The 26,398-nt window shown below is 40.4% G+C and overlaps 1 protein-coding gene across 6 annotated transcripts in view; it reads right to left on the bottom strand.

Annotated features, from left to right (window-relative positions):
- LOC128873099 (lachesin-like) overlaps positions 1–26,398 on the bottom strand; it is a 170,416-nt gene that overhangs the window by 80,973 nt on the left and 63,045 nt on the right. For 2 of the 6 annotated variants that reach the window (XM_054116379.1, XM_054116384.1), the window contains exon 2: positions 15,371–15,544. In XM_054116379.1, the coding sequence (XP_053972354.1) occupies positions 15,371–15,434 (64 nt within the window). In that variant the 5' untranslated portion in view covers positions 15,435–15,544. The other 4 variants (XM_054116383.1, XM_054116380.1, XM_054116382.1 and 1 more) reach the window with 4 other exon arrangements.

The following is a 26,398-nucleotide window of genomic DNA, read 5'->3' as shown; positions in this document are numbered from 1 at the left end:
TTGTCTGCGATGAGAAATGAGAGGGGAAAGGGAGGAAACGATGGAAGAGCCCCACGGTACAAAGTGGTGGAGAGAAGTAGCGGTGCCGTCTTACACCATGAATTATTGATGAGGAATTCGATTTCAGATTTTAGTAAATAATTTATCGCGGAAAAGTATCATAAAATTATTCCAAACTTTCGTAGGATACCGTCCACGGAATCGAAGTACCTTTTATTTTCACTCAAACAATCTGCAAAGGAAACTTCCGCTAACTGAGGGAACTTTACTGTTTATCGGAATAACGAGAAAGCATTGTAACGAAAATGCTGTTAGTTAAAAGTGGGACAGGGAAGAAGAAGAAATTCGATCGTTAACAATTCTTAAAGTTAGCGGTGAAGTTTGTTCGTTTCGTTGAGAATCATATTAATGAAACAATTACGTTAGACTTCATAGAGCATTAAACGATTTGATATTTACTATCCGTTCTTGTTCAATAATACTCAACGTTAACGTTGAGTCGAATAGAGCGATTTTGAAAAATTATTACTATTCGCTTCAATATCTGGGAAAATTGTGTAAGTATATCTTAATCACAATCACTCTTCTTTCCTTGTTAGTATTAGGAAAAAAATGTCACTTACACGATTCTTCTCTCTTTTGTATGTTAAATTATAGTCTGTTTTCATTAAAACTATCGAGCTTAGTTAATTGTTCAGCTTAGCTAATGGCTCATTTTACTTAAGCTGCTACAGCTGGCAGAAAATAATAGCGAAAGGGAATTCTTTGCTATTCTCGAGGGACATTTTTTAATATTGGGAAAAAAGAAATTGGCAGTTTGCATCGGCGGATGATTCATCCCATAACGCATCTCGTGATAGAAGAACAGCTGCCATCGATGATGACCTACTGAAGGCCGCCATTGATTGGGATGCAATTCTGCAGAAAAGCAAGAAAAGCTGGCGGAAAAATTTAACGGGTCCAACCTAGCAGTTCGTTTACACCAGCCAGGAAAATCGTGTAAACTAGCAGGAGACGTTTCCGTAGCTCGAAAATTCGAAAAAATGTTGAACCGTTGCATACAAATAAAATGGTTCGTCCGTAATATGAAACCAATTTTCGTTGAAGGAATTTTTCGTTGCAATTGGAAAAATGGAAATTTCTGCAAAAATGCAAAAAATCTTCAGAGGTGTAACCGATATTACAATAAAATTTAAATAAAAGTTGCCTTTCTCTTTTATTTGTACAATACCGCACGCGAATAATGATCGAAAAATCCATTTTTCTACTATAATTATTTGGCTACGGTTTCCCTTTGATTAAATGTGAGAAACGTGAATGCTGAGAAAAGTTACGATTTTTAAATAATTATTTTAAATGAATACCTTTGTGTATTATTATTTGTTATTGCGTTGAAGGCATTGTGTGCTTCAAGTTGTTCGCAAATAGGTTATACAGATATCAAATTTACCATCAATCCCTCAACGTATTTTTGACCGTCGGGGTCTTAGACTTCGAGTCGCCAAGGGCCTGAAGTATCCAACACCCTCGTTAAACAATGTCCTACCAAACAAAGAACGTCGGACAATAATTATTTAACAGCACGATTCGCTGGCGGTATTCTCCTTTCGTCTCCCCGAGGCTCGCGTCTTGGCCGCGAATTATCGCATAAAGGGTGCTATTTACGGTGAGAAAAAGAAACCGTTGAGAAGAGTGGATAACGAAAGAGAGAGTGGGAGGGCGAAGTAGAGACGCGCGTGCCTCCGTTTTAGAGGATAAACCGAAAGATAAAAGTGTCCTGACCGGAAGTTCGTGTCTGTTCCTGTTGAGAACGGGCAAGAAGGAGGACGGAGGATGGCGAGGGCGTCTGGCGCGAGGAAGAAGGCGCGAAGGAAGACAGGAAGGAAGGAAGGAAGGAAGGAAGGAAGGAAGAGACCGGTATAAAGTAACGCGAAACAGTGCTGCATTATTCACAGCATGAATTATTGATGAGCGTCGCGTAAAATATGAACGCTGGCGAGTCGTTATCAACGCCAGCGCAGCTCGTGCCACCTCTCTGTCCCTCTTTGCGCCCTCCTCTTCGCCCTGCCACCTTTTTCAACCCCCCGTTCACCTCGACGCATGGTTCGGACGGACTTCGGGACGTTTTTCCCAACCAGCACGGGTGCGAACAAACAAATGGGATGGGACAGACGACACCGCACATATTGTATTACGTCATATCCTCTGCCCTGGGATCATACTCTCGTTATTCCTTGCCCAGGTCGCGTTTTACGTTCGCCCATTCCCACCTGCCCGCGTCTGTACTCGATGCGTCGTTCTGTCGTGACGACCTTCGGCGTTGCACGACTCCAGCTGGTTTTCAGTGAGCATAGATGACGTCTTACTTCTCTGGCGAGTAAAAGTTGTGGAGACCAGAAGATGATAGTTGAAGGGATACAATATAACTGCAAAATGAACAATCGTTCGTACTCTAAAAAATTTGTACATATGCTTAAAGTATACATAAACATGTGAGCAGAATTCGAAATTGATAAGTGTATTACTTCCATTCAAAGCAATTCACAAAGTAAGCCTATATGGTTACTCTATAAATTAGACTGTATTATAGACGCCATTCAAACTTTATTTTACTTTTCGACACAATAATATACAACTTGAGAGCGAGCACCCTTTAACCCTAAACAAAAATGTATATGCATACTCGAAACATGCCCAGACACTCATACAAAATTGGAAATCGCTAAGTCGAACGTTTTTTTCAAAATTAATTCAAAAGACTAGCCTGAATTTATGCTTTTCAGACCGAATACACTCTGCTCCGTTCGAGGGAAGTATCATCCCCTCGCGGTTACACAAGACGTTCGTTTTGCATAAGTGACAATGTGTTAGTGATATTGTAAGGAAGATTCGCGTTCCCCGTCCCCATCCACGTTCAGAAACCGCATTTTTGTAGCTACAGTCCCGCGACGGAACGGCATACCACCGTGTTTCCCTGTCGAGAACGCGTCCCTTTGGCCGAATACTCAAGGCGTCGCAGAGAAGGTGGAGGGAGAGCAAACTCGTCGAGAATGTTCACACGTTATCGCGGGCGAGGGCTGGGGGGAGGAGTCTTCTAATTTGGAAAATTGCTCGCTGGATCGTCTAGCTCAACCCGCGCCCCGGTATTATTTATGTTCCTCGAAATTGGTAATATGTCCTTACTTTACATACTACCCCTAATACCCCTGTAACATTATATTACGTATTCGTTCCTCCCTTTCGCAATTCTTCCCTGAAACACGGACGCGTAGCAGAGCTACTTTTTATCGCGTCTGGGAGCTGTCTTTTGTCCCAACGAAAGTAGCTTTTTAAGGTTCTCCTTCAATGTATTTCGTTGATGCAAAAGTTTTCTCGCGTTTTAAGAGATGATACCTGGCGAAATACTTGGATGGGAGAATTTTTGGAGGAATTTTTCGAGAGTTAAATGACGATGTAGAAATTTCTTAAACTTTCTCTGAATTGAGATATAAAATATTCTTATACATTCAATTAAATTTATATTTGCTATAAGCTAAATAGAATATTGTAACAATAAAGGGAAAACAATGAAAAAGCAAAATCAGTGGAAAGTTTGAGAATGTCTACAGATAATTCTGGCTAATCCTAAATTGCAATGAGCAAACGAAGTATATCTTAGGAGAGCGATAAGCATAATTTAGAATATTATGCTGGAATTATGCGAACCAGCAGATCTGATAGAACAGTTTCGCAACACTTCCTTAATTTATGATCGAATAAACATACTCACGGGAGAGCCAAATTACGTAAGAATTTACAGGGAACTTTCGGGAAGAAATATTATTTTCATTCGCTGAAGCTATTAAGAACAAAGAAAAATTGTTAATCTTGTAATTCGCGCTAATTTAGTGCAAATTCTACTCGCGTATAAAACGTACATTCGAACCATAATTTTAGTCTACACTAACGATGTAATCCGGGAGTTTTAAAAACGTGCTTTTCCATAAAAAAAAATTATTTACACAGTTTTTCCAATTACAATCCGTCCCTTAAAAATAAATCGGTAAGTGAGAACCTTTCCGTTCAATGTTAAAAATAAAATCCATTGGCCCAAATTAATCGAGTATTCATCAATCCATTAGCCACGAGCGACACGAGCTCAACTATTATTCGTTTCCCCTTTCTACGCGAACGATGCAAAAAAAAAACCGACCATCGTATCGTTACACTTTTTCTAGTTTTTAACAAACAAGCAATCAAGTCACGAAGCGAGAAAGGTTCCGAGCGTTACTTTCCGCTTACGTTTTCAATTACCGGGAGTTTGTTAATTTTCAAAGATACGCGTGAGGGGGTAACGGGAAAGCGGAGATGGATCAAACGCTTTTAAATAAATTACAGTCATTATAAAAAACCATTATCAGTAATAGAGAGAAAGTTCCGTGGAACGACGAGGCGGCTCTAGTCCACTCTCATTATTCTCTTATTTAGTTTGCGTCCCGATTGTATCTCACCCTCCAGTGGACTCGTCCCTTCATCAACACGAGATCGTTCATCCGCGTAAATACGGTGTGAGAAAATCGTTTAAGCTCCCGTACGGTAGATCCTTTGCGTTCTTGTTTAAGCCGAGATAAAAGAAAATACAGAAGACGACGCCCCGCCGCTCGTAAATGCACCTTTAATGGCGGTCGTGAAAGATTATCCGCCGACAGACTCGCGTGTTTCGTTATTTATCGTCAATTACGAACACGCGCAACTTGCACGGGGGATCTTTAAAACTAAGTTCATTCAATTCGCGCCTCGTAAAACGCGTTTACCGTGGCGGCCGGGTAATTCCACGCACAGAGGTTTGAAAACCTTGAAGGGCTGATCAAGAATGAAACAATGAAATGAAGTGACCGAAAAGTGAAAACTTGCAAGTGAATACTGACATTTTTGGTGCGACCGAATATCTGACATCAAATCAGCTTCATCTTCGTCGAATCAATACTTCAAAAGCGTTTCCGTCTTTAATTAAGCAACCATGGAAGAACATTTCAAAAAGGTAACTTCAAGTTAAAATAAAATGCGAAACACTCGAGGAATTCTTACTCGCGATAAAATATTCTACGAGTAAAACGTTTTTCGATGTTAGGGTGCCGGCTTCTCTTCCAACAAAAATAAGAGAAATGATAAAGCAACGAAGTGGTTGCAAAAAATCGATACTAACTATCTCCTATGCAAGCGTCCATCAGATACTCTCGATTGCTGTTATTTCCAACAAAATTAGTTCCTTTAATAAATAAGTGGAAGTACCGCATCTAAAATATTCAGCAATAAATATAGATGTGGTCCAAAAATTAAAAAAAATAAATCTCAAATAAAAACGAACAATACAGTGTATATATTTCAAGCCTTCGTAAACCTAGCGTTAAATATCTGATTTAAAAAAAAGAAGTATCTCTAGTAACAGATAAAATCACGCGATCCACTAAAATTTTCCATCCTCAACAGTAAAATGCATTCCATTCCAATTATCGAGGATCAAATTTCCTTCTCCAAACGGAAGACTTCTATTTCATCCACGGAATCAAGGATGCCCCGAACCGTTAAACAAGTGAACGTGGAAACAGGACGATAGTATAACCGGAAATAGGATGCGTCAGCGCAACCCCGACGACGGGTAGCCCGGTCGGGAAAGATTCGCGACCGGCATAGCGTAATCCTGAGACGTCGATTCTCAGGGGCACGATATAATTTCATAATCAGGGAACGAGCGAGGTAGAAACGGTTTCTCCGATCGCACGTGAACATCCTGCCAAGTGGCTGCCGCGGCGCGGATCACGTGTTAAGCAGATCTACAGAGGAGCCGCCGTGTGAAAACGCGCTAGGTGGAAACGGACGAAATGGTTTCCCCCCTCCGGCAAAGGAAACCCGAGAACCGCATCCGACGATATTGCAAAACAAGCAAAAGGAATTCACGAATCTGGCGTTGCCCCTCAGGCTTGCATTATGACGCGATGCATAATGCAACATGTGCATGCCGTCCCGTGCATCATACATACAGCAATGGGGAAAATCATATGATTTCCTGAAAAAGATTTTCTCCGTGTCCGTCTTCCCGGGCTATCTTCCCGCCAGTATATTTCGATAGGGCCGATTTCTGAATCGCGCTGGATGCCCGATGGCGAACAACCGAACGGAGTGAACTGGAAGACGACCTGATAGGGAAGGAAAGGAGACCGGGCTACGGGATGAAATCGAATTTTCTTCGCGTTCTATGTATTGTTAAATGTTCCTGTTTGAATGGCGAGTCAGACTTCTCGAGAGATCGGCGAATCAAGATTGTGTAGACTAGAAAATGATAGTCGAAAGGAATTGATTTCATATAAAAAGTTATGCCTATACCAACTGCTTCGACACTTAAATTTAAGATTTTTCAAAAATTTGTATTTAATCGATTCGTCCAGTGAATAATGGCACAATCATTTTCTTAAAAACGAAATCTCTCACAAAAACAGGAATTTGTTTCATGTTTATAACTAGTTTTCCCAAGGAGAATCATGAATATAAACAAAAAGCGCATAATAAATTCGCATGTGTTACCGAATAAGACTCTTCAGACATGTTTGGTAAATATCTCAATTACAGCGACCTCGACTTATCTTTAGTCACACAATGCATAGCACCTGGAATAGAGAAGCTACATTAAAAGTTCATCTGTAAACTTCGAGCCAAACTCGTGATTGACAGTACATGTTCAGTATCTACTATTTTTGGTGTAAGTGAAGATTAAATATAATTTTTATCGATATTGGGAATTAAATTTGCACCCGCGTATTTCAGAATGTTATTAAAATATTTAGCAAAATTTTGCAAAGAAGCGAAAGTCTATGAAAAGCGTAGGTGAATTTCGGTGAAGATTCCGAGGTAAAGAGCAAACAAAGGCTAGATAATAAAATAGTAGAGAAAATGGCGCACGCGACAGAAATGTTGCCGAAGAAGAAAATTAAGGAATGTAAGTGGTGGAAAAATGTAGCTCCGAAAAGTAGTTTCAGAAAATATTAGAACGAAGAGGGAAGATACAAAACAGATGAAAAAGAGCCGCGAAGAAACTTTCATTTTTCTGTAAGAAAATTAAAACTATGTGAATAGAGAACAGAGAAATAATGTAATAATGATATGCATATGAAGGATTCAGGCGTTTTAAATTAAAATAAGTACAATTATTGATTACATCCAAGGTTTGACGATTCTATGTTTGAACTGTGAAATTTTAAATATGTAATGGTTTTCGGTGTTTCTATATTCAGAGTGCACTTGGCATGCCTGAATATAATCAAATGAATCAGTTGTGTGAATAAATACACATATTCCCCAAAATGTTCTCAAACAGAAACGCCATCAACGAAATGGAAGCTCATGAATAAAGTGAAGTTGATAAAATTATTCAAGTACATATCAACGCGCATTAAATTGCAAAGGTCCGTGTATATTTTATATTATTTTGTAATTGGTAAGAATATAATTTAACACTTGTTACTACAACTCTGAATAAATTATATACCTAACAAATTTGTTAAATAATTACTGTAAATAATTTTCGATATCACAAGTCTAGTAGACAACAATCAATCGACTCAAAAATGCTTAGAAAAACTGCTTTGGATTAAGATGCAATTGTTAGTTCTTATTGAAAAATGTTTTTAATTTGGTACGTTGAAACGGATAGATTTAACCAAATAAAAATAGCAATTATTTTAAACAAGCACGCGAAACGTTTCTGCAATTTCGTGAATGCTACTGTCCACAGTAACGGAAAGTTTTCATAAAATTCTGTAACGGCGCGATTTCTGTTTGTAATTATTTCCGATGGCGGAGCATCTAACCAAGAATAAAAATAAATTAGTATCGCTATTTATAAAATGGGTAGAGGAAAAACGAAATGAAATTCCCCGAAATACGCGTGACCTTTGAAGCTTTCAATAAATACCTACATTCGTAGGTATACGCGAAAGAAATGTTCAAATTTTTCAACAAAACATTAAAAGTAGCGAAAATTTCTGTCGAAATGGTTGTAGATTTAATATCGCTCCATATATTGTTTTGCCATCGCCATTCTGATATTTCCGTGCCATCATTTTATTACATTTTCAATTATTGTTTATCCAGAATTCAATCGTAGTGAAAAATAAGCTTGTCATCGCTTAAAGGATCTCGATAAACATCCCCCGAGCGCAACTCTCACTTTTTGACCGCGCATTCCAACCGACTATCGCCAGAAACTCGACTATTTACAGAATTAGACGACACGCTGTGATCTACGGAACAATGGCTCGTCGCGAAAGGAAGGACTAACAACAGAAACGTAGAATCTCATTACCTCGGGGAAGGATATTATTTCGGTGTGCGCTAGGTAACCCTCGAAAGATTAAACAGTGACAACCGACACCTCGACACCGAGGTTCAACACGTTCCGGTAACTTCCTACTTATTGACACTCTCGAACGTATCGCCTCGAGGCAAACGTTAAACGCGGTTCCTGGCGGCGACGATGTCTGTTCCCACCCCCGTGTGCGTGTACCGGGGGTTGGAAAACACAGTGGAAGAGTCAGCCGTGGGTGGGATGGTCGCGCGTACACACAGACGACGGTGTAACGCTGCCTCACTGTTTACACGCATTCCGTTCACCATTGATCCTCTTTGCGTCAAGGACGGGGAGATAGTTCGGTCCCCGTTCCCATCGCTCTTGGGATTGTTTATAAGACTTCCGGTGGCTGCCGCACTTTTCAAAGCTCCAACGTTTTCGTCTCTTTCTTTCCTTCGCCAGCCCGTCTGGCTCGAACCCGTTTCGTTCCGTTCCGTTCCGTTCCGCTCACCTCTTCCGGTTCACCTCTGTCTCTCTCGCAGAGCACCAGCTCGATGCCAGACAACAAGGGAGATTGTATGTATTACCTCGCCTGTCTGCCGCACGCTTGCCTCGGCTCTTCCCAATCTACTTTCGAATCTCGCCACGACCGATACAAGGAAGCGCGCGCTCGCAATGCAATGCGATCAAATCGAACTCTCCCTATGTTCTGTCACGGACTTGAAATCCACCGCTGCACACGTCCCCCGCGTCGCGTTCGGGGTACCCAAGACACCGTGCAGCGTCTGTTTGCATCGCGTTACCCAGATCCTTCGCGAGCGCTCGTTTTGCTCGTTTAAAGAGGTGTTCCAGTCTAGAGCTTTCAAAATATCCATTTTTTTCTTTGCGTTCTCTCAAAGTGAAGACATTAAATAATGTACAGTGTCTTTTAAAATACCCTTTACAATATAAATTCGAGTAAATATCGTGCATAAATACAGACGTAGCTTTCATGTAACGGTATATAAAATTAATAAACTATGAAACTATTAAAATACGAGTTACCGTTAGAAGTTTGACGAATGAACAGTGTTTTTGACAAGCCTCTTCAAATACGAATCGGATCCATCGACTCTATCGTTTGGACCACCCTGTTCGCGCTATAGTTTTTCCTTTTAAATTGTCAAAGCAATTGTTACTACTACCACTGAACACAATTACGCGGAATAGTGCGTGAGAATGAATATTCACTATGTCGACTCCGAATACATTTGTTATATAATAAGATTGTCTCGATGGTGGCGACAAGCTCGCGCACACAGTAAATTGGCCACGACCATTCGGATTTATTTTTATACCGGAACGCTGGTAGCATGACGTATGCGTGACATATTTTCTCATAATAATGACCCGCCCGTTTGTTATTTAAATTAGCGAAGCAATCTGCTGTTAAAAATTACGGGTCGGCACGACGATAACAAGTACGTTGTTTAAAGAATACCGTTAACATCTTGTTTCAGACATTCTTTTTTGTTCTAATTATAATATTCTGCTTAATTAAAACGGCTGGAATGGCGAATACTCGATTAAATTGAATTATTTTTCCAGTGACAGAAATTACATGTTTTTAAAACGTTACGTGGATTTGTTTCGATTAAGAACGCGTTTGCTAAAGACAAAATCAAATAAAAAATATATCAAAATTTAAAAGTGAATTATCAATTGAAAACCAGATTTCCAACGGTTATTGAAATATAATGAAATTCATATTTACCGAAATTTAATTTTTGCACATGTAAAAATACGGAAAATGTTGTAAACCTTTCAATGCTACTGGAAAATAAAATTTAAATACCAATAACTGTCAAACTAGGTTAATGCCAAACTCGGACAAGAAGGGCAAACTTCCGCAAAAAAAAAAAAAAAAAAATTAAAACGAACATCCCCCTCCATCTCCAGCCACCCCTAGCCCCATAACCCGCGCGGATCAGCCGACGATCGCCTCGAATATTGGTTTCCGATTTTTATTTAAAACCTGAAGCGAATTGATTGCCGAAGTTCGTGCCCGTTCTCGGATCTCCGAAAGCTGTAACGCGCTAGCCAGGCGAGAGAAAGCCGCGCTTGTAACTTGAATCGGTTCCGGCGAGGGGGTAGAGATCGTTCGTTGCGTTCTCAACGAGCGATCAAGGCGATGGTTCTCGCCAGCAAGAAGTAAAACTTGCAGATGCGTCGGATACTTAGAGAGAACGGGATCTGGGCTAGCCTAACGAACGTGCACTTTCGCCAGCTACTTTTTACCCCTCGAATTTTCCCACCCCTTTCTTTTCTCTCGCCGCGGGGAAAGCAATGCGCGGGACTGACCCTTCGAGCTGAAACCCAATTGAGTTCTGGACCGCAGTTATCCGATTATCGCTATATACCTAGCCTGCAGGGAGCCACGAGAGGGTTGGTGGTGGCCGTGATAGCGTCGGCGAGTGTTGGTGTTCCGGTGCTCCAAGGTGGATACATCCCGCGAAAGGAACCGAGCGATTAATCACGTTTTACTAGACTTCGAGCCGAGCCAACCAATTTGGCCGGAAAGGTCGTTGTTTTCAGATAAGGAAGCGAGAGAAAGAAGGAACGAGAAGAAGCTGGTGGAACAATCGACGAGTCTCTGTTGGTGATCCGTAGTATGGACAAACAATCTTATCTGCTGGCCGAGAGATAAGACTCTCAATTTCTACTCCTCTCTCTCTCTCTCTCTCTCTCCCTCTGTTCACCTACTGTATCACCTCCCACGTTCGTCTCCTTCCCATTCCCTCTTTCTCTCTATTGAGCGAGACTCAAATCTGTAGCGAAGCTTCAATAGATCTTGTAGCTTCGGATGTCTAGGCGAGAGTAACATCCTTCTTGCCACGCGAGTACAGCTTATCGTCTGTAGGTGACGCTGGCCCGATAAATATTAGTCCAGTGATGGTAGATCAGGGATGGGGAACGTTTTATTATAACAAGACACTTATCACTTTTAACGAAATTAAGTGAAAGGAGAACAGTAATTACTTCAACTTCAGATTAAGCGTATACTTGAAAAAAAAAGAATTAATTTATTTTTCATTGTGTACATTTCATATATTTTTTAATAATTAACGATACTAGTTACGTGTACACTGTAATTAAATGAATAATATATGCCATTCCTGCACCTCTTCAATGAGACATATTAACTAGTATTACCGTTAGCTAATGTCTTGTGACATAAGAACCCATGTCTATGTTTACAAGTGAATATTACATTCAGTTCAAGTACTCGCAGTAGTAATTTGTGGATTCGGTCGACCATAAATTCAACAGTCCTAACACTGATTGCGACACGATGTTGACGTAAGATGCTTCATACTGGATGTTGTATATACGTATATAACCGAATTTTCAATTAATCTAACGTTGCATTACATTTATTAGTACTGTCATGGAACACGAAACAGAGCATTTGGGATTAGTTTCTAATGCTGTGCAGAAGGGAATTATATTATATTCTGATAAAGGCCAGGATATGCGCAATTATTCGATAACTGTTAGGTAACTCTGTGTTAATAAATTATAATATAATAAACGTTAATATAATAACGTATTTTCACGAATGAAAATTGTCATTCCGAAATTAAATTTATTATTCTGGAACACTTGAAGCACTCAAAATTTGAGCTCTGCTTGTGATATTGTTAAATGTAATTTTTATTGGGAAACTGTTAGTTTATTCTCTACAATTTAGCATAATTCAAATCGAATCCTGAATGAGTGACGAAACATGATTTTTACGTCTTCCTACTTTCCTGAGTTTATAGAAGATTAACTAATTAACTTTTATATAGTCGAACTTTCAAAGGATAAAAGGAATACGAGCTTTCATTATCACCGAACAGAACTAATTAAAAATCTAGCTTTCAAGTAACATTGTCCCCCTTCCTCGTGACGCTAATGACATCCTTATCATCTATAGCGTGTATTGTAGTTATGTTTCCAATATTTTTATTCCTAATTATGTTGTAATTACAGCTGCTAATTTTTCTTATCAACGACGAGCTAACAAGTTCTCACCTTCTTGAACAAATGTGGAACAATGTTACATTATTATCATTGGATACTGTTTTTATTTTTAATTAAATGTAACAAAAATTTCACATTTTTCTGACTCGTGTGAGATTTATGTGACAGTGTTTTGTATAGACTCTCGTCGTTGGATTTCTCTTAATTTTATGAATAAAAATATAGAAACTTTCAGCAGTAATTGGATTAAGAGTAACTCTTTAACCGCACCAAAAATCCTAACTACATCTCACGAATATCAATCGGCGTTCAACGACACCGAAAATTAAAGAACAAAACTCGAAGTAACCGAAACTAACCGTACAACATACTTAGACACACTTCGCTTATGAAACCTGCATATCCGGGGCGTGCATTCTCGACACGCTTTGTCCCGGCATGGAACGTTCCGTGGAGATATCAGCATAACCAAATCGACCCTAACTCTATTCGAGAACAGATTTGGCGCGGTGCCAACGTGCTCGACGTCGACGACGAAACTTATTTAATTATTTTTCTATCAACCAGGCTCGGGCCCGTCACACCACGGAGCCGAAATGTGAACAGATGAGAGTCGGTGACCGCAAACTTGTTTAATTATTCCCGTACCAATCAGTCAAACCGACTGATTTACGGCGGTCAGTGCTCGATGGCACGCTCACTCGCGCACGCTGGAGACGGAGACGTTAATTAAGTCTTTTTTTCTCATTAGTCGGTGCGTGTTCCAGCGCATAGGAGCCACCTCTCGTGGTCTATGGGGAGACGAAGAAACCGGGGAAAAATTATTTAACCCATTCGCTGCGAACTGCGAAATGTCAAATTGATTGCAATTGCTCAAGGGATAAGCTTATAACCTTTTTTTTTTTACATAACGCCCCCAAGTTACATAACGTCATATAAAATTAACCGAGTAACATCCATCCTCGCCTATCGATTTTCGCCTAAAAAAGACTAAACGGGCCAAGAAGAGCCCGGTCGTAATTCCGAACCGATCAGTTCATGGCTGGAATTCCCGTTGGAAATGGGATCGAGGTATACGCCCGCGGGATCTCTCCAGCAGGCCCTCTACGTCTCCGGCGAAGAGACGAAGGTTCAAACCTGCCTCTCCCCCCCCCCCCCGCACTTCTGCCAGCCCATCCCCAGGAAACGGTAAATTAATTCGCGAACGACAAGCCCAGTCGTCGTCGCCGCTTCTACTCGCTTTCACCGAATAAACATCAGGGCCAGAAGTTGACCGGAGGGACGTCGACTGCCGGCTCCCAGCCGCCCATCGTATCCGTTATATATCCGTCTAACCCGTTTCCTCTTCGTTCCCTATTTGGCACCGCTCCTCTCCGTTGCATCTGCATCGGACGTCAGCGCACAACGGACTTTGCCATACCCACTGTGTCGATCGCAATCCACGAACCGCGATGCGAACTGATATCCAATTCGGGTCCCGGCGATCTGCGAAATTAGGGAGCTAACTGCTTTTGCACCAGGGAACGCTCGACCGATCGCGTTCCAATATCGCGGTGGGTATAACCAGCGCGAATCCGACCATCGACTGAACTATGTCGTCGCCGTCAGGTCGGCGAATACGATACGTCGTTCTTCCGTGTTTTAAATTGGATCATACGAACGACATCCAGTTCGGCGTTCTAGTACCGTTTGTTTAGAAATGCAACCAAGGAGAAGGTAATTCTTTGAACGAAAATTAATTCGGAAACACGGAATGTAATTTCGGTATACTTTTTGCAGGCTTGGAGAAGTTGAGTGAATTTAATTTTGCATAGGAGAAAATTAAGAATTTGGGTGCCTCTTCAAATTATGTTTTTTTTTTTTTTATTAAGTTGATGCATATCAACTGTCTTAAGTTGATAGTAGACGACATTTATTTTGGTCTATTCTAATATCATTCGTTTGGGAATACAGCTAAGAAGAAAGTTATTTTCGGGAACGTATAGGAAGAATTCGTGTCGTTTTCGATGAGAAGTCAATTGAATCCAAACGATCCATGAGAACTCTTTTCGGAGAACATTCGGCATTTTTCGCCTACAACGAGCTCAAAAGCATAAAATCGCCGATATCGATTTTGATGGAACAACACGCGCGTAGATACGTGGACCGTTTTACTATTCCACAGGAACAAAAGACCTTTGTCTTTTATCGGGCAGGCTATTTAAATGTTGTACAGTGTCGATGAAACGCAAATAGAGATGCATATTACCCCCTCGAAATCCATAAAAGTTAGCAATTACGTTTAGTTCGATTGTTTCGTTCTAATAACGTTTTCCATTGTGCCCGTGTACAAAGCTAGTAATTGTCACGTTGGAGTCGTCGATTCGTTTTTCGATTCGTCCTGATCGTTTCTTTTTGTATAAAATCGAAGCAGCCATATTCACTTTTTACACGTTTCGCATTGTTACGGTTGCGGTCGTGCTACAAAAATGAACACAAAATTCATTGCTGCGTTCTTTTTTTTTTTTAGGGGATTGCCTTGCGCGTATCAGTGTCCAGAACGACTATTGCCTTTATTTGGTGCAGTAAAATTTATATTATATGAAATTTGATGACTTGCAGAGTCGAATTTGTGTTACATAAAATTGTATCGTTACTGTAGTCTAATTAAATATTCTTTAGTAATACGTTGTCCGATAAACACGTTGTAATCCAATCAAATTAAATGAAAGGACTGAATGTCGCATAAGTAACAATTTACTAGAAACACATTGCAAACGGACTCCAACGAAGACTGTTAATTCGTCCCCTGTCATCCGAATAAAATCCTCCAAACATTGGCAGCCCTATAACGAAACGAGTGAACTAAAAAAAAAAAAAGAAAAAAAATTCCAAAGACCCACCCAATTACAAGTCACCGCGAAGGAACGTTAATTATTCGCTACCGTAGCGAAAGAGACAAATCCACCAACGGCAGTTGATACCCGGTAGAAACGGAGTAAGAGGTAAAAAGGCCGAAACACCAGAGGCGAACGGTTGGTCCGTTGGTTTTCCTCTACTTACCGATTGGCACGTTGACAGCAAAGAGAACGACAAGGGCGCGATGGCAGAGCATCGTGCACTGCATGGGAAACGCGATGAATCGTCCGTCGATGGAACCAGCTACTCCTTTTATCTACTTAACCCTGTCATCTTCCGTGGGGACCTCTGTTTCCGGTCTCCTGACGCATAGCATGCCTGTAACAGCGAAAATGGCGATGAAGTCGTACGAAATTAATCGTTATTTTTCGACGTCGATCGAACAACTGTCGCGAGGCTCTGCAAGGGGAGTGGGACGAGGGGGTGCGTTGTTTTGTATTAACGGACAGAAACCTCGTCACGTGTCCGCTTTATCGGTCGTTTCCACCGAGCGAACTTTCGACTCGCGTACCCTCGCGTCGCAAAACTGACTACCCAGTCGCTTCTGCTGCCCTTATCTGGGCTGGCGTTTCTCCTCGTTGACGTTCGATCGTGTTCACCAGAAGTTGCCTAATAGGCTGGTCAAAGGCGAACTCTTGGATGACGTTATGGACAGAGGGACGTCGGAGGTCCCGGAAGGAGCCTTTGTGTATCAATGACGCGCAATCGTTAGAAATTCTTTCGTGTCGGGTCCTTTGTTCGCTGTCTTACGCTGTGGGACGATGAGTTTGTTGGAGATTTGTGTGTTGGGTCTGTGGTGTTTTTGTGTCTGTGACTGATTGATGATGGTTAATAATTGTTATTTTAGGTGACGATTGAATGGATTTTATCTGGTGTAAAAACTGAAATTTTCATCTACAGTAATTATCATCTATATTTATATTTATCTGGAAGTGCAGTTTCTGAACAAAAATTCTGCATGTAGGAAATTTTCTTCAGCTACATCGTTGTATTTATTAACCCTTAATGACGGTCGCGGATAATTTTGTGCGTGAACACAATGGTACCTCCGTGTACAAAAGTCACGTGGAAAATGTCTTCGCAACGAGTACTTTACTATTTTATGTACAGAAAACCGACCGGGATTTAGAAAGGTACTGAAAAGTGCAGCTCGTTAAAGTTAAATGACTTCGAGGAGGGTGAGAAGGTAATAATAGCGCGGTCTCTGGGACCGCAGGACTGTAATTAGGGTGAAAAAAACGTTTTCAACTCTTTGTTTTTGGGTCCTCTTCAATAGAAAGAGGGTTAAGTACTACGAACCTGAAATAATTTTATTAGGAAGGTTCGTAGATTGTTTAAACGTTGGTGGTCAGACATAATACACATGTATGAATACGTGTACTGTTGAATAATGGAAATCGTGGAAGTAACTCATCGCATTTGTTACATCGAGTATGTTGTTGAACGAACAAAAGAAATTGGAAAGAAATTACTTCAAAAACGAAACCATTTATAAATATTGTGAAAGTGACGACACGGTAATATTTACGTATGTGGAACTAATCGTGGCTGAAATTTTACATAAAAAAAATAAATTCTATAAGTATCAGATTATATTATAAGCCTTAACTACCAGTGCTGCATAATCGGAGAATATACCCACGACAAATTGCCCTACAAATAAATAATCCTCGAGCCCCCATAAATCCATATCCGTCACTGCTAGCGTATCACATAAAATGATTAACGAAATTAAAAGTAACGACCAGCATTAAACGAACGTTGGGGTTTATTAAAGATATAAACGTCGGATAAACACCGGTTTGTCGTTCGCGCTCGATAATTTCCAACGGATAGCGGATAGCCGCGGTCGGACCGATGCGTCATGTTTTGATAAAACGAAAAGCTGTAATACGCGAGTATTATTCAAATTATTGCTCGCAAATGGCGTTCGACGCAACTCGGCAATACGCGTACCGAGAAATTGTTAATTTTCCATATTCCGTTGGCGTATGCATTCACGGACGATGCACACCATCGATCGGATTCGTCGCTTTCATGTCCGTGGCGACACAACGAGGCGGTTCAATCGACGATAAAATGTTTGTAATGGTAATCCGTGGAGAAACGGAAGCCTAAACTTCGGCCGCGACGTTAAAATCGTTTCGAATCATCGATGTTGATACGACGATTCGTCGTTGATACGGTTACCGTCGTTGAGCGCGACCGTAAATTAATAATTATCATCGACGCGGACGGATTTAAACGGGAACGACGTAAACAGCATAATGGCCCCGTGCTCCGGTGGTTTTACCGGGCGACGTTGATTCTCAAAGTGATCGACAGAATTGTCGTCGTGAAATACCCGTTACGAAGGTCATTAAACTTCCCATTGATTTCTTACATCTCGTGAACGACGAGTACTTCGACTGTGGTAGTAAACAAGTGGTAACGCGAGACAATAATAGGATATATTATACAATGGTTCTCAAGAAAATGATAGAATATAGTAGAATAATAGTAGAGAAAATAATAGGATATACAATGGTTCTTAAAAGTTAGAACCACTATTGAGTAGTTAATATAAGTTAAGTTTCAACCAACACTTTCAAAGATATGATCCTGCGTCTTTGGAATGAACTTGGGACAAAATTACTTATAAAATAATCCGATACAGACACTGTAAAAAAATATTTGACTGTACCTATAGTCGATTTGGATAATGTAACGCAGACTAAAAAATATGAAGATTGAGATTCGTAACGATAGCACGATTGTACATTATCTTTTCGAAAATGTTATCGCGGCAAGTTAATGTTCAAACGTAGAAACGCAAATCGGAACAAAACGTAGCTAACAATAAGTCGCTCGAAACAAGTTTCGCGCGTGTTCTGCGACGGTAGATTACGCAATTCGTAAAACGAGCACGGAGGGAAAAATATAGTTAAACGTAAAACGTAAAGCGCGACGTATGTTGTACATAACCGGTGGTGGCTGTGCGTTATGCCCGTGAAATTATTTAAATTGTAGCGTACGGTCTAACTACAAATAAATAACACGGTGAAATGTGTCGTGTGTCGACAAATATAATACCACGCGAAACGCCATCACTCTGTGCACGTTAGAAACGTTAGGAAATAAAACAAAAACTGAAGGAGTAGAGGACGTCACGAGTCAAGTCCAGCGTTACGCAACTGTTTACGGGAATATTTCCGCAGAAAAGTAAATGCAAAGGAACGACGTAAGGTCTCTAAAGCAATAAAAAAAAAGACCAAGACATAGACAGACTAAGCAACACAACATTTTTTTACGTAACAAACGTGAAGCATCATTTCTCCAGATATATATTTCTTTTTCTAAACTGGTACATTATCGAAGTGATACCTCACCATTTTATAGGAAAGATAGACCATTAAATATTTATCAAAATAAGTACCCGCTATTTCGAGAATAAAATCCTTATTTCTGACCGAAATTCTCCAATAACGATATTTTTAATATAAACGTTGTCGCGCAACCATAATCAAAGGTTAGTCGAACGACGTTTCCAGAGGGAATAAAAATCCAGTTCCCGCGCTACGGAACGCAAACAGAATTCACGAGGTAAGGCTTTGCATCGGTCTTGTACAAATTTTAATGGCAATATTTACGAAACCACTGATTCCTACGTACGCCTCCACCACGGCCAGGACGAGGACCGACGTAAAATGCGAAACACGAAACACAGAACACGAAATGCTGCAGTTCGTTACTGACAAGGTAAAGCCGATCTATACCACAAACAGCAGAAGCAGGGGCTGGAAGCAGGCAAGCAGCACCAACGAATTGGCTCTTTCACGCAGACGGCCGAACAAAAAGAGTCGGACGTGGTTAACTCTAATTTACATTCGCGCGTACCTATGTACTCTGCATATTTACAATGAACGTACGCGCGTACACAGTGTACCGGAAAGTGGTCAATGGAACGGGCGAGAAAATCTTGGGCTGGCTAATTTAAACGAATTTTAAAGACTTTTTCTGAGAGCTCTTTCTGAGGACTACTAACTGAGAAACTCAATTGGTGTAACCTCGCAACGAGTTCGTTAGGTCCTCTTCAGAAATTTGGGTTGTACGATAAAAGTTATTGAAATTACGTAAAATGTGTTCAAAAGAGTGCGATTCCTCATATAAAGTAAAATTGAAAATATACGATAAAATTTGTTCATAGATTTTCGATAAAATCGAGTTTGGAAAACTCGCCGGCCATGCGTGCGATCGAGTCTATTGGCTAACGTGTCCGTCCATTGCTCAATATTTCTACTTGGATTGGTGTTTGTAAACACTGATGGAGATATGATATTTTTGTTATCCGTCGATTGTACTGTTTTCCAACTAAAATTGTTAGAATCAGCTGAACCGAATAATACCATGTCACTGTCAATATTTGCAAACACCAACGCAACTGGAACAAACGAGTTGCGAGCATACACGTCAGCCAAGTCGAGCTCAATCACACGCGTGCTCCATGAATTTTCAAAATCATTCTTTTTTGTTTCTCGAAAACAAAGCCTCGCGTGGGCAAAAAATTTGATTCCATATTTTCGTGTTACTTTTACATACGTGTTACTTTTGAAGCGTGAATTTTTGACTACGCGGTATCAGGTTATTTCGTCACTGAAGAGCATCGCATATGTGATTGAAAATAAAAACTATTAACAACTTATAGGTAACTTGAAATTGATATTAAACTCGTGTTACAAAATAGTGTGTTGCAAAAAACTGTATCATACCACGCGAATAGCCGACACTCTAATTATTCAGACTAGTTTATTACATTCTAAAAGTACTCAAAATGCTTAAACTCGACCACGTGAAAGAGCATGCTTGAAAAATGTTGATCTTTAAAGTTGCCTCGCTTTCCGCGCAAGGATCTCATTTTTTTTGGTAAATTTTGTCTGCCTCGAAACAGCCCGTAGGAGTGCGCCGCATTTACATAAATGTTATCTTTCAGACTTCAGTCTTTCCGCTGAATATAGTTGTACCTTTTATACGAAGAAGCGAGAATCACGTCGTTTACGAACCACGAAATAGATAAAAAAATACGTCAACCATGTAGCTTGCAGACAAAGATGAGCAAAATTTCTAATATAGACACAAAATTCGAATACGGAATACAAGATAAAACAACTGTTTGTATACTACACGTTGAAGGAAAGTTACAATGTGAATTTTGGGCTGAAATATTTCATAACGAATAAAAAATATTTCATGTGTACAATCGCCACGAATAGATCACGACGCGATGCTTGTAATAGTCACCCCTTGTTAGAATTGAAGTTTTGCTCATCTTTTCTAGCAGATCGATAGCGAACACAAGTGCGAAAATACCTTTCCATTTAATGGCAGTTTTATCCTCACGAAAACCGTTGGATCTCCGAAAAGAACCATTCCAACGATGAACTGCATCGTGTTGCATGTGCAATAAAGGCTTACGTGCTTAGATTAGATGGAGATTAGAGTGAACACGGATGGGCTTAGCGTGAGAGATCATTCGTCCAGATAATTATTTTTCAGGTATCGCGAGCTGTTTGTGAAACACGCGGTTTCCCCTCGTTGATTAAATTAACGACAAAAAAAGTGTCGAAGGAGTAGAGGAAGTTTAATAGTACCGCCAGGCCGTTCATTCACGCTCGCGTTGAACAGTCAAATTGCTATTACTATGCAGATTGTGGAAAAGTGAAAAATTCGTTTCGCGAACGATAAGGTAAAACTGTTTTCTGTTCGTTACTCTTCCTTCTCTATTTAACAAAATGCATATTCTACGAGCTGATGCTTTGAAGAGCATTTTTATTATTTCACCAACGAGAAAAAACCAAGCTTAAATATTCTTAAAAATCTATTCAAAATTCATCCGACACGTTTTTAGAAGAATCTTTCCTTTAATAATTGTACGATTTTAAATAAACCAGTTTGATAAAATTTTTCCAATTTTTTTTTTTTGGAACGTTCTTTGAAAATGGTTAAAATATTCATCGTTGTTCATTGATCCTGCATGAGTCTCGTACTATGTAGTACTATGTAGTCTCGTACTGGTAGTCTATAGTACATACGCGTATATCGCGTCAGACCAAACCGCAACACTATCACTTTTCCGATGATGATCGTTTGCGGCTGCGCAGGTATTTCGGTACAAGAGTAGGCGAAATTTACGCGAAAATAAATTTGAACCGTTGTATGTACACCACAGCTTCCGGGTCGTTTTATTCAACGTGACCTGACGCCCCTGTCACTCTCCAATAAAAATAATGTTTCCCGAATGTACCATAATTTACATATTTATAAGTTCGCGCATTTGTAGCTTATTCCGTTTCGATTGTGCGGTTTATTACGCGTGAAAAAGCTTGAAGTGAAACTCATGATTTTTGTCTTTGTACAGATTATTATTGCTCGTTAGATAAAGTTTCCAGAACTGTACACGACAGCAGAAAGTATTAATATCCACGAGGATTATTTTAAAATCCTGTATTTCACAGACAGAGGATTACCATCTCGATAATAATGCAGTTAATGGATATACTTGTTATCGGCGAGGAAACGAATTCTCGGTCAATTACACCTTAAACTACGAAGCGTATTGGCCTATCGATTTCAATGTCTACTTATTCTTCTTCTCGAATAATTTCTCGAACAAGAATTCCTACTGTAAGCTAATATACTTTAGCGAACTGAACCCGATCAAATAATTAAACAGAAGGAACGAATAATAGAATTGATTTGATACTGTGGACAGAGTGGTCTGTGAGCAATAATTAAAGAAAATATATATAACTCATAGAATATAGAAAAGTATAAAAGAATTCTAGAATAAATAATAAAACGTTTTCAATAGAAAGTGCAAAGTGCACTTTAACCGATAATAAAATATTTAAAACTTTGTAAGAGCATTATTATTTATTAAATGTAATGCGATCGAAATAATTTCAATGCTTCATTCTTAAATAATTTTAAACGTTTTAATATCGTGTACTGAATGTTAAATACCGTGGAAAGTACCAGATATAGTAAGAGGATCGAGATAACGAACACGTTTTACTTCCGTCGACACAATTTATAAAACGCTTTCCGTTTATTAAAGAATATACGTTCAAATCGACGGTAAGTTTGTCGCATTCAAGCGAAAGGTGATAACAGTAGTATACTTGGTTCTAAGATAGCTCTAGGTCTCACAGTGAAATGATTATTGGATGAATGGTATCTCTTGGGGCAAGCAATAGTCTCGCCTGGTACACATTACTCTCAAGAGAACGTTAGCTTCACCGTTGTAGATTAACCGTCACATAAACCCGAGACCCTAACAAATGCCTCTTAAAGAATACAGAAAACTGTTGCGAGTAGGTCTACTGGGACTGATGTCAACAAGACAGTTTCAAAATTGTTTGTTGTAAACGAGAACGATGAATCGAATGAAAAATTAAACTCCACACTCGACAAGGAACGCGAAATATTTTACGGAAAAATACTGTGACAGGTACTAAATGAAGCGACTCGAGACAAATATGAATAAATATATCTCGACATAGCTCGTTCTATTCGTAGATAACTACCCTTTCGACTCTCCTAGTCCACGCAACTTCCCTAAAAACTGAATAGCACATGGTACCACCTAAGAATTAAAACACACTAAACGAATTCGTGAGCACATCACGTAGCAGATCTCTCAAGAAAATATGACGACGGAACGATTACAGTCGTCCCTTCCGCCGACGTTCGACCAACATTTCCATTCAGGGTCGCAGAAAACGATTCTACGTACCGTGGAATTCGGTTACTTCGCGCGGGGACCCGAATAAAGGCGCGTACGTGTGCCTGGAATATAAGATACGCCCTTCCCATATGTGTCTCCTGGCTCCTTTTCGTCTCCCTGTGTAAGCGCCGCTTCTATCCGTGAATTCGTGAATATTCAGTGACGCCGATGTCGGAGCAGGTTTACGACTCCTCTTCGCCTTTACGAGTTTGTCAAGATGAAACGACTTCGCGCCAACTCGAATCCTTCTTTTCCTTCCGCGCTGTTGACGCGCGAGAACGTTCTCTTTCAAACTGTACCCGTACCAACTGGCGATACAGTGATCGACAAAATTTTAGAGCCTCACCCCTTTCCACCACCACGAGAACGAGCTTATCGAATTTGCACCTCACTTCCGCTACGTGCATAGCCATACAGGTACCGTGGATTACAGTATACGAGATAATGTGGAAATGTTTTTGGTAAGGTTATTTGGAGGGGACGCTTCCGATAATGTGTATTGTTTATTGTGCATTGCGTACTGTATACAGTGAACTGTACTTTGTGTGTCAAATGTTGTATATTATTATACGTATTATATACTGTATATTATGTCCTATATATTGTATACAGTATATTATTATGTATCGAGTTGTGTATCGTATACTGTATATTTTAAAATATATATTATGAATTGCATCTCGTGTCCTGTGTATCGTATAGCATCATCAATGTTTGAAAACCCCAACACAAGTGGAAATAACCAATATTGGACAGAGACATCAGCCATTCTCGTGAGCATTTTCCTAAACGAAGCATCGAATGAAAAATTGTGTTCCATATTTTCAATTTATTTAGAAACCTTCTTCGTAACCTACACGAGAGCTTATCATATTATTTTTAAATTAAAGTATATTCTAAATTCTCGACGAATTCATAAGAATGGTTTCCAACAATTTGAAGGGTTGCGCTCAACTGGAAAAGAAAGTGGCTAGAACCAGGCGAGCTTTTAATTGTTTCGAACGAAAATTCGTGGACACATTCTGTTCAGCGGCTTTCGAGCACGCTTAAACCGAAAGAAAATGGTGAAACGGCACACTTGCTTGCGCACTTCAGTTTCCAGCTGGTCGACCACCGAGTATTCTTCCATTTAAGTTCGTCTTTATTTTTATCGGGCGTGTAGCGGAATTTCGCGATTAATTTGTATGTTGTCGAGCGTATTGGAAAGCTCTGATATCCTGCTCGCGACGCTTATCGAACTTCGAACGTCCTTAGCTCCGGAATGCAAATCACTAGAGCTTAACTTAGATGAACTCCAGAGAGCGAAGGATCTCCAACGGCGTGAAAGAAAGAGACGAAGAGCGCGGGCGTGGAGCGAAGCTGAAGATGGAAGTCAGAAGTTTCGAATTACCGAGTGTAAGACCCTTCCTAGAAAAAATTTAAGTGCCTACAAAAAAAGTTTATGAAATTTAATAGACATTGAATCCGCAAATCCCTCGCTTTTTCTTCTTCTTTCTTATTTCTCAGAAAGAGTTTGACCAACATAGGACTGCCAGCAATCACAATTGATTTGCCAAGCCACTTCGGAGTTCGTAACTAAAATCATCGGTTAGAAACTCCCTGCAAAGATCCGATATGTCGCGTTTCCGACATTGGAGACGGTTCCGTTTGAATACGACTGTGACTAGCTGTTCCCGTATGCCCCATACACGTAGGTATAAATTTCGACGAGGACATAAGCGGGCCACGGAGGAGTTTGAAGGTTCCTCGGTTTTCTTGGCCGACAGGCCACGTCCTGCATCACAATACTTCTCCAATTTCCTGAGCAGAAGTTACGGGACACGTTCCATCATGACGTCACGGGAACAAAGCTTTCCACGTCCTGTTCACTTTTCGTTCTACAACCCTCTCGGCTCTTTCCTCCAGAAACCGTGCGCGAGCCACGTTCTCCTTTCCGCCCTGTCTTTGTCTATCGCTTCCCTGCGTTCAACCCGAACCCTGTTCCCGCCGCCCACTCCTTTCTCTGTCTCCTTTAGCCACGGTCTCATTGTAGCTCGCGTCGTCTCCGCGAAGAAGGTGGGGTAAATAACCACCACGGTAAACTAAGTTTGCCCGAGAAGCCAGAACGTCGAAGGCTCGCGACCTTCCACGATGACTTTCGTTCGACACGTTCGATCGTTAACCGCGCAACCAGATCCGTCTTACTTTCCAATGTGTCTGCGAAGTTACCTCGACTCCGCGACGCCTCCTGTTACGCGGGGACAATAGCGTTTTAGCCGTTATTTCGTTACGCAGTGGTCGTACACTCGTTCCCTTCCCATCTTTCTTTTCACCACCATCCAACAATATTTTCAATTGCGCTTCGTTCTATTTCACTCGGTAATTCGCGTGGTTGTCGCAGAACTCCAATTATCTGCGTAAATTTCCCCTGTCAACTGGTGCCGGTTTTCCACTATTTTTAATTTACCTAATTACCATCGGAGCCGCGAATCACCATAAATGTACATTAGTTCGCATAATAATTGTTATCGTTATCGATATCACTCCAGCAACGCGACAAACGCTTCCACGACCCTCCCTTGTTTGCTACGTACCGACGTGTAACGCGCGATCCGAAATTCCAGCGAACTGTGTGTTTTGAATGTGCCCTCGCATATAATCTTGGAATAAATTATATAGTTCCGCCATTACGCCGCGATACGGGGAGCAGTTTCGCCGATTACGCCAGAACCCTTTGACAAAGGGAAGCCTGTTCAGCGTGCAGACTGCGAATCCGATGCAGCCTCTCACCGCTATAACGCAGGTAGACTTGTTATCGCTTATTTGGTACTTACTCGAGCAGAAAGCTCGAATTTCTCGATCCTTCCGGTTCGCCCTTCCGTTTCTCATTCGGTCCTATTAGAGGAATAAAGGTTGAAGACTTACAGCGCGGCGTACATTCGTTCCGCGAAGCTATTTCTGATACTCGTGGTGCGAGCTTTATTTGAAACATTGGACGAATAAATTTACCTTGGATAATTATTGCATTTGTGATATTTGGAAGATATTATTTGTTTGAAAAGGTTCTCGAAAAGATTGTGTAAATTAATTAGCTAGGTGCTGCATTTTTTAAAAAGCAATTCTCATTTGGAAAGCATTGGTATTAAATTTGTTGCGATGATTGTAAAGCAACTTATGTTTGAGAGATCGTGCAAATAAATTGGGTAAGATAGACGCCGCATTTTTGATACTTATAGAGCAATCCTTATTTGTATAATTGTGTGATTAAGTTAAGTAAGATGCATATTGCACATCCTTATTCGAACAACTGCATGAATAAATTGTCTAAGAGAGCCACTGCATTTTTTACATTCAGAGAACAATCTTCATTTGGCAAACTGCATGAATAAAATACGTAGGATAAGCATTACGTTTCTGATACTCACGGAGCA

The sequence above is a fragment of the Hylaeus volcanicus genome, chromosome 3 (genome assembly GCF_026283585.1).
Source record: "Hylaeus volcanicus isolate JK05 chromosome 3, UHH_iyHylVolc1.0_haploid, whole genome shotgun sequence".
Classification (NCBI taxonomy): domain Eukaryota; kingdom Metazoa; phylum Arthropoda; class Insecta; order Hymenoptera; family Colletidae; genus Hylaeus; species Hylaeus volcanicus.
The sequence above is the reverse complement of the archived record's forward strand: the minus strand, read 5'-3'. Positions and strand labels throughout refer to the sequence as shown.